General features: G+C 43.1%; 1 protein-coding gene across 1 annotated transcript in view; it reads right to left on the bottom strand.

Moving 5' to 3' along the window:
* The window catches only part of LOC103369470 (chloride channel protein 1-like), a 51,971-nt gene that overhangs the window by 21,850 nt on the left and 20,355 nt on the right, over positions 1-9,766 (bottom strand). The window contains exons 2-4 of the mRNA XM_008298192.1: positions 2,734-2,953; positions 723-854; positions 500-628 (exon numbers count right to left, since the gene is read on the bottom strand). Coding sequence (XP_008296414.1) covers positions 500-628; positions 723-854; positions 2,734-2,953 — 481 coding nt within the window. The remainder of the gene's footprint in view (positions 1-499; positions 629-722; positions 855-2,733; positions 2,954-9,766) is intronic.

Here is a 9,766-nt window from a genome sequence, read left to right as displayed (position 1 = left end):
AGAGGTGAAGATGGAGGAGGAAAGATGAAGGAAAAATAGATGAAAAGATGGAGGAGGAGATGGAAGAACAATGGAGGAAAGATGGAGGAACGATGGAGAAAATGACTCAAAGTCTATCCACAATGACTAAAACTTGTCTAAATGTCTAAATCAATCTGAGCCACACGCAAGAAATTTCTCTAAAACTAGAAAAACTGACAAACTGCCTGAAGGTTTTCCATACACTCTGACATAACAAACCTCCATTCTTCTGTTCCTACTGTTCTTTCATATCTTTCAGTCTAAACTACTGGACAGCCTTCATTCCTCCACACCTTCACCAACAGTGTAGCTAAAAAAACAACCCATTTCTCTCACATTTAACCACATGGATTCTGCGTCCTGTGGGAACCCTGAGAGAGGAGGCAAAGTTTTCATGGCTGCAGTCAGAAATAAAACACAAGCTACAGTTGTACAGCAGAAGAACAGAGGAGCTGAGAGGCCGACAGGTGAGGCTCACCGATGGCCTGAGGGGACACCAGGTGACAGAAGAGGGAGGCAAACATGATGAGGATCATGGGATACGTGACCCAGGCCAGGTACTGCAGCGGCACGTTACCCTTCAGCTCGCCGTGGATCCATTTATAGGCTGCAAACAGCACAAAGAGGACAGGAGAGGAGCATCACTCAGCAGGCAGACCGACAGACTGCAGCTCTGACGGCGGTAATCGTGTCTCCGGTACCCTGCAGGCTCTTGGCGCTGGCGTAGTCCATCGTCCAGCTGACCAGCGCCATCGTCAGCCCCAGGAGAACCAGGAAGATCCAGTCCTCGCCCATCTTCGTGACGATGTAGCGCCGCACACGAGCCAAGCAATCTGGGACGGAAACATCAGATTGTCATCGCACTTAGTCACTGACAGGTGGATTAAACGCAGCGCTGCTCAGGTGTGGTCAGGTGAGCAGCAGGTGTAAAGCAAGTGCAGCTGATCTGAAGGTTCTGATCATCAGTCAGAACATCAGATGCATTCACACAACCAGACATCCCAGAGACGTCACCGGCTAATTAAAATAAATGATATTTCTGAGACAGACGTGTGTAAAAATAAATTAACTGTCAGCGGACAGTAAATGTGCAATTAAAACCACATTAATTGCACATTAAACTGCTGCAAACCAGCAGGAAGCAGCTTCAAAACAAAACATTTAAAATATACATGATTTCACTCTGTGGTGCACAAAAGACAAACACTCAGCTGGAGGCGTCTCTCACTCATATCTCATGTTTTTGGCAGATTTATTAAGTTTTATGATTCATATGTTTGTTTTTTCTTCCACCTTTTCTGATCCATCAAGAGCAGTTTTATTTCTCTTTATATTCTGAGGGTCTTGATTATTTTCCAGGATTTTCTGTTTATGGAGGGACGAAAACGGTTAAATCTTCTCTGTAAAAACACGATATATTAAAGATTTATAGTATTCTATTCTATTTATAGTATTTGTTTTAACAGGTTCCTTCTGGCTGAAAATAACATGAAGAAAAGACAGTAAGAAACAGTTGAAAGCAACAGGAGCGTTTAGGTTTGTATAGTATGGCACTGTTGCAGCACATTTTAACAATATAAAGGATCATTTTAGACACGGCATATTTCACAAAAAGGTAAACAAGAAAACATAAAAACAGTTCAGATTCATCATTAACATCTCTAACACAACGTCTTGCTGTCTTTTGTCGATTGTTTGTGTCATTTCCAGTCAAAAAAAACCTGCTGCTCAAATAAAAGTCCACCATAAATCAAAGTTTGAGGTGTAACTGCACATAAACAGTCTAAATGTGTCAGATTAAAGTTTAACGGCACAGAAGTTCATCAACAAAAAGAAAAAGTTCCCTTTTCTGAATGTTAACGTTTAGATTTATGTGTTTTTGATCAAAAATCATTAAAAGCTCCTTTTCAAACACATGCAGAGTCTTTGTACGGCGACTTCAGGTTTCTAAAGCTGCTGATGGTGCCAAAAGCTTTGAAAATTGTATGTAGATGTTTAATTAAAGAGCTAAATAAAATGTGAAAAAAAATAATAATAAAAATGCACCTGTTGGTAGGAGATTTAGTTTGATAGGTCTGCGGGAGGTAAACTAAGGTGAAGTCTGGCTGGTGTTAAGCCCGTGGCCTCATGCATCATATTTTAACTGCATCATATTTTATGAGCTCATCATGTTGCATGTAAAACCATAATGTGCAAAGTAACCAGAAATTAAAACCATCCGATAAATGCTGGTCTCTCTGCAGAGCGGCGCGATAAAACGATGATGTTTTAATTATGAAAAACAAGATTAAAAAGCTTCATTCTTTACAGGGTGCTCATTGAAATACTTTGGAATTTAAATATATATTTTTTTCTTTTCTGAATTTTAAAGAAAGTTTTAGATTTAAGCTGCAAATCAAAGTCGAAGCAGGTATCATAAACGATTTGTCGCCCATCTAGAGAAAAAAAAATCTAAATAACGTGTGGATAAATTATTGTAAAAAAAATACACATATTAATAAAAAATCACCAGACACGTGTGTGAATGAAGATATCACTCCTGCTCACTCGTGATTGGTCAGAGGCCATAGCAACTGACCATCGCTGATTGGCTGGATAAAGTCATGTGGTTCTTTTATTTTTAAAGGAAGTAACCATATATGGTCCTTTCCCCATAAAAGGTTAACGAATGTGTGTAGAGGACTTTGAGTGCAGCTCCTGAGGGTTGCTCACCTTGGCATTTGGAGTAGGGGCGGGGCTTCTTGGTGGAGGAGGCGTGGCTGTGATGCGAATCCAGGGTCGCCGGGTGATGATGCAGGTGATGCCGTCGGCCTTTCCGGCCCGACGCCGAGCTGTTGTCTCCCGCCTGTCGCCGCCATTGTCTCTCGGTCAGCAGACGGGCGGCCTCCCGCCGGGCGAAGTTTCCCAGCTGCTCCCTGTACTCGCCGTAGAGCTGAAACAAAGAGCGAAGGGACGTTCACNAATCAGTCTGAAACAAGTCAAAAACTAGACTAAAACTAGTCCAAATGAAGTCCAAAACCAGTCTAAATCTAAGTCTAAAATAAAACTAAAACCAGTCTGAAAACAAGTCAAAGTCAAGTCTAGAATTATTCTAAAACCAGGTCCAAAACCAGCCTAAAACCAAGTGTAAAACCAGGCTGAAACTAGCCCAGAACTACACTAAAATCAAGTCCAAACCAAGTCCAAAATCAGTCTGAAAACAAGACAAAGTCAAGTCTAGTTTTGGTTTAAAACCAGGTCCAAAATCAGCCTAAAACCAGACTAAAGCTAGTCCACAACCACTCTAAAATCAAGTCCAAACCAAGTCTAGAATCAGTCCAAAATCTAGTTCAAACCAGGCTACAACCGATTTAAAACTGATCTAAAGTCCGTCTGGATTATATGAGGAGGCTGAGACCGACTGAATCAGAAGAACTGTAGAAGTTCTCCAAGATGCCGGAACAACCTCCCCGACAGGAACATCAAGAACCTGAGAGCAGCTAAAGAGAAGTGAGGACAACGTTTTCTTGTTCCTTCAGAAACTCTCCGTGGCAGCCGTCAGATAAACGACACCACAGAGAAGACGTTTAACAACAGACGTCACCAACACCACTGACAGAGCCGATCTGAGCAGATCTGAGCTGGATGAGCTCCACAGATGGACTCTGGAGGGTTTGAAGGATCCTACAGGCTGAACAATGACATCATTTATTCACAGGATTTACTTTTACTGCCTGAAACCTTTGCACAGAACTGTTTACTGACAAATGTGTCTGTTTCTGCACATTGATTCAAACTGAGAAGGACAACAGCAGACGACGATAATTTACTGTTTAATCACCAGATGATCGTCATGATTAACTGATTAGCTGTTGGGCCTCTTCAAAGTCGTTCTTTAGTCTGATTAACAGCCAAAATTACATCCTTTGTTAGTTTCTCAGCCATCAAAAACAAACACAAAGCAGTAAATCTACACATTTAACAAGATGGAAGACTGGTGCTTTTACCCTCTGAAGCGTAACGGGTTTAAAAAGCATCTAATCTTTTAAAAAAATTGCCAAGATGACACCGTTTACCAACCAGGAAGTGAAAAAAATTAAAAGAACTGGACTTTTAAGGATTGTGAAAACATGTAATGTGCAGTTTTATCAGGAAATGAAACCAAATCTAAACTCAAAACTATAATATCTGATCAAAATCCCTCAATTGACCCACATGTTTTGTTTAAAAATTAACTAACGACTGAGAGAGAACCAAAATGAGACACAAAACAAGAAAAACAAGACGTGAGACAAAACTGTCCCAAAGAGACAAAAAGCGACAGAAGCGAGACAGAAAACAACAAAAACGAGACACAAAGACACACAAAATGGCAAAATTGAAACAAAAATACCACAAGACAAAAAAAATCAGACACAAAATGAAGAAAACAACGTGTTGCAAAATGACAAGAGACCAAACTGTCCCGAAATGACACCAAACGACACAAGTGTGATGGTGAAGAGATAAAACTGTCCCACACAGACAATAAAACAACCAAAATAAAACACAAAATAAGACATAAAATAAGAAAAACAAGACAGAAAATGACAGAAGCTAGACACAAGAGGACCAAAAGAGACAAAAAAAAACAAAAAACAACCAAAATAAAACACAAAATGACAAATTAAATAAGAAAAACAAGATGCAAATGACAAATGGGAGACAAAATTGTCCCAAAGAGACATAAAAGAACAGAAGCGAGACAGAAAACAACAAAAACGAGACACAAGAGGACCACAAAGAGACATAAAAAGGCAAAATTAAGACACAAAACGACACAAGTGTGATGGAAATCAACAAAAATGAGACACAAATGGATCACAAAGAGACAAAACTGTCCCACGGACACAAAAAACAACCAAAATGAGACGTAGAATAAGAAAAACAAGGCGCAAAATGACAGACGGGAGATAAAACCGTCCAAAAAAGACAGAAAACAACAGAAGCAAGACAGAAAACAACAAAAAACAGACACAAAAGGAGATAAAAATGTCTCAACGTTAAAATACAAACAGTTAAATATCTGTATTTATCAGTCTGTCTCTGGTTGTGGAGCCTCCATGTTCTGGACAAACACATTCAGAAACGTTCAGAGGGTTTTAACCAGCATCAGCCTTCCAGCATGAGCCGAGCTTCAGGCCTCAACGCTGCACAATGAAAAACAAAACGGCCATTTAAACGTCTTAAAGCAACCAGGACGGTGTGGTCGGGTTCTACTGTACCTCCTAATGGAGTCCCGAAGCAGCATCCCACCCCCACAGCACAGCCCACAGTCAGAATATCTGTGTACCCATAAGGGTTCTACTGACACAGAAAACAGAGGAGGAAGGGAGGGAGGTAGGGAGGAAGGGAGGAAGGGAAGGAGGTGACGGAAGTGAAGGTGACAAGAAACCAGGAGAGAATAAAAGATGAAGGAGGAGGAGAATGGAAGAAAGTGAATAAATAATGTTCAGTGAGGAAGATGGGAAACATCACGCAGAGTAACCGCAGCAACCACAGCAACCACAGCAGCCAGAGCAACCAGAGCAACCACAGCAACCGCAGCAACCGCAGCAACCACAGCAGCCAGAGAAACCACAGCAACCACAGCAACCACAGCAGCCACAGCAACCAGAGCAACCACGCAGCCAGAGCAACCACAGCAACCAGAGCAACCACAGCAGCCAGAGCAACCACAGCAACTACAGCAACCACTCTGACCACAGCAACGAGAGCAACTAGAGCAACCAGAGAAACCAGAGCAACCAGAGCAACCACAGCAACCAGAGAAACCAGGCTGAAAGAAAGCAACAAAGCAACCAGAGAACAAACACAGCGATCACATCGTCCTCAGAGACGCATCGGTTGCTATAACCATCGGCTGACCTCCACACATTCGTAGTAATTTAAACAACCCATAGGAAAGTGTTCCAGAAACATCAGACTGGTCCTTTAAAGTCGACAGAACCTGCAGTGTTTCACTATTATAGTTGCATCTTACCTGAGGCCAGCTATAGAGACGTGTGTCTGTGAACAGTCTGTAGCTCGAGTGCTTCATTTCTAACCAGCTGATATTTTACAGGTGAGCAACAAATGGCCTCTACCACTAGAGGTCAAAGGTCACCGTTTCAAAAATGGCTACTAGCTTGCGCTACTGGAGGATCTCAAGTTTAAAATATAATGGCAACATCAACAATTCTTGACCTTGAAATATCACCCCAAGGTCAAATTAAGGGTTTAGCACCAAAGTGGGCCAAACCATGAAACATCCAAAGCTGAGTGTGTACGGTCTACTAGTTTGTGGCAAAGTGGTCCGACCAACAGCCCACTGGTAATGTCACAATGTGACTTTGAAGTTTAGCTCATAATCGGTTTGGCATGAAAATTTAGTGGCAAACCGGACCATGTTCCAAGAATTGCTGACCGTTATATGACAGGCGCAGGTAGTTACACGTGTTTGCGATTCAACACAGTGGACAGCGACCTCAAGTCCCGTAAAAACTCAACTCGTAGGTACAGTAAGGTAAAATAAAAACTTAATTAACCACCACCAAGCATCTGTTTCTACCCCAAGACAAACCTTGAAAAGTAGAAAATGTGGTATGGCCCGCTTTGGCACTAAAACTTCAATAAGTCATCACTCGGCAGCTGTTTCTATCTCTGGACAGTGTTGGAACATCTTTGGATGCATATAATGACTCCTCAAACAACCAGGATTTTTGTATTTTTAGAAGCACAACATTTTTAACCCCATTTTTCTCCAAAACTAGTAAATGTGGTTTGGCCCACTTTGGCGCTAACCCCCTCAGATGTTCCATCCCCAGTGGGAAGCCCATACATTGGTTTCCAATGCAAACAGTGCGTCTATCTCGCACTGTTTTCAAGCTACAGTGCAGTCAAAATGTATGACCTTGAAACATCATCCAAATTTATAATTGCATTTAGCAGACGCTTTTATCCATAGCGACGTACATCTGAGAACAGAGACACATTCATGCACCAATGGCGACAGAGCTGCCATGCAAGGCACCTGCCTGCCATTGGGAGCAACTTGGGGTTCAAGGACACTCAAGGACACTTTGACTGTGGAGGGGCGGGGGATGGAACAGCCAACCTTGCAATTAGAGGACAACCTACCACCTGAGCCACAGCCGCCCCACAAATGAAACATCACCAACGAATGCCCCAACAAGGTCGCTTATCTGCACCAAGCACCATTAATCTACCCTCCACCCTTTTGAAGGTATACTGCATTTTTGAAGACGTGACCTTTGACTTCTCGTGGAGCTATTTTTGCACTGATTGACCCCAAAATCCAATCATTCCGGGAAGAAGCCATTTCTAGCTCACCTGTAGAGCATCACCTGGTTTGACCTCAGCAGTCGAGCTACAGACTGTTCACAGACACATGGGACCGATTACTCTAGAACATGTGACATGGATAGAACCTTGGAGAACACCTATTTTGATGTACGTTGGACAGAAAACTGGTTTACTGGGACTCAGTGCACTCATTAATATCCCTCTACTTGATGAATAATTTGCTGGTCTGAGGTCAGATTTAGCCTCCACACTGAGCTGCTGGGTTTGTCTGAGGAGGATGAAGCTGACCGGAGACCCGGCGAAGGGGGCGGGACTTGCCTCCCACAGGGGCGGCGAAGCAGGTGGCCACTCCCACTGCACACGCACACACCAGCAGGTCCTGGTTATGGGAACCATTCTGGGGTTAAAGGTGGAGGCAGGCGGGGGACACGGGGGGAGGCAGGGTGGAGGGGGGAGACAGGGGAGGTCACTGTTAATACAACATGCCAGACATAACCGACACACTATTAATACAGAGAGACACAAACACAGGCTCGGCCGGGGGGCGAGTCACAGGGTCCGGCTGGTTCTACAGGACCGACTCTGAAACAAAGAGCTGATGAAACAGAGTCGAGCTGCTCTTAGAGTTTAGATGCTCCAATATCAGAACTTACTAACACGTCCAGTGTGTTGTTTCTGAGCTTCTGGGTTAAACAAATGGACCAAATGAGCAAACAAAGGGCTTGAAATTCATCCATAATGAGTTAAATCTTAAGCAAATAGAGAAAACAGTTTAAAATGACTCAATCTGGCCTACGATGACTTGAGATTTGTCATATCCGTTGTTCTGTTTCCTGTACAGAACTGGAGTTATGTCCAGTTACTACTCTTTGTTCTGGTAACTCTGAGTTGAAACTGTTGGACCCTACGACTCCATAAATGTCCAAAATGAGCAAAAACTTCTTTAAAAAGTACTTTAAATTTGTTTAAAATGACTTGAATCTTGAGCAAATAGACTCGAAACTTGTTGAAAATTCCTCCAAATGTGTCCACAATGACTCCAACTTGTCTTATTGTTTAGAAAAATGTCTAAAATGACTCAAACTATCCTATGATGACTCGAAATTTGTCAAAATTAGAGCATCCATTGTTCTGAACTGGAGTTTTGTCCAATAATTACTCTTTTTTTTGGTAATTGAGTTGAAGCTGTTGGATCCTACGACTCCAAACTGTCCAAAAACTGTATAAAAAACAAAAACTTATTTTGTCTGAAGTAACTTGAATCTTTTGCAAATAGACTTAAAACTGGTCCAAAATGACTCCTGCTTGTCCAAAATTAGCAAAACTGAGCAGAATCCTTCAAACTGGCCCAAAATACCTGAAATTTGTTATAAGCTGAAAAAACAGGAGGCCTCTCTCCTGTTTAGATATTTCAGTTTGGACTAAAATCTTAAACGTCTTTCTTCAGATTTCACCACTAGTTTGGTTAAAAACCAGCAGATTTTTCTCACGTTTAATAACAAAGACTCTGGACCAGCGGGAACCCTGCGACTCAAACACAGACAACAACGCAGCGACACAAAAACTGCATTCCTTCTCCACGTCGACGCGCAGCCAGGGAGGGGGATTCTGGGTAACGCGGTCCGTTTTTTGGTCCGGGCCTCGGCTTACCTCGTAGACTCCGGAGAAGATGGACATGAAGCGGCTCAGGACAGCAGCACAGATGCTGGCGATGTGGACGAATGGACCCTGCGGGAGACGGACAGACTTACTGACGGGCTGCGGTGTGGAAGCAGACAGTCTAAACTGGGACATGTTGCATCAGAGCAGATAAATCATAAGTGTGTTTGCTGGATGTGACGGTTGCCCCGCTGCCGTAATGAGGAAAACCAACGCGCTCCTTCGCAGAGCACTTGAATAATTTGCTTCGGTCCCGAGAGATGAGAGACGGAGCAAAAAGATGACACGAGATGATTTATTATCCCCGAAGCACCGAGAACAAGCAGAGTGGATGAAAGGATGCTGATGGATGCCGAGGAGACGGAGGCAGCTTTGTTCACCTCTTTGCCGACCGGCATCCCGCTGCCCAGACCGGCCGTCAGACCGATGACTTTGGCCACGAAGGCCTTCAGGGTCAGATACTCTTTCAGGACGACGCCTCTCAGGATGGTTTTAAGCTCAGGGATCCCAGAACCTGGAGGAGGAGATGGAAGAGAAGATGGAGGAGAGAAGATGGAGGAGAAGATGAAGAAAAGACAGAGGAACAATGGAGGAGGAGATCATGGAAAGATTGAGGAAAGGTTGATGGGAAGATTGGGAATGATGGAGGAAAGATTTAGGAAACATATAGGAGAAGATAGAGGAGTAGATGGAGGAAAGATGGAGGAAAGGTGGAGGAAAAATAGGGTGGAGATGGAAGAATGATGGAGGAGGAGAGGGAGGA

Source organism: Stegastes partitus, unplaced genomic scaffold (genome assembly GCF_000690725.1).
Source record: "Stegastes partitus isolate 25-593 unplaced genomic scaffold, Stegastes_partitus-1.0.2 Scaffold1292, whole genome shotgun sequence".
In the NCBI taxonomy this organism is placed as follows: Eukaryota; Metazoa; Chordata; class Actinopteri; family Pomacentridae; genus Stegastes; species Stegastes partitus.
This window is presented reverse-complemented; position numbering and strand designations above follow the sequence as displayed.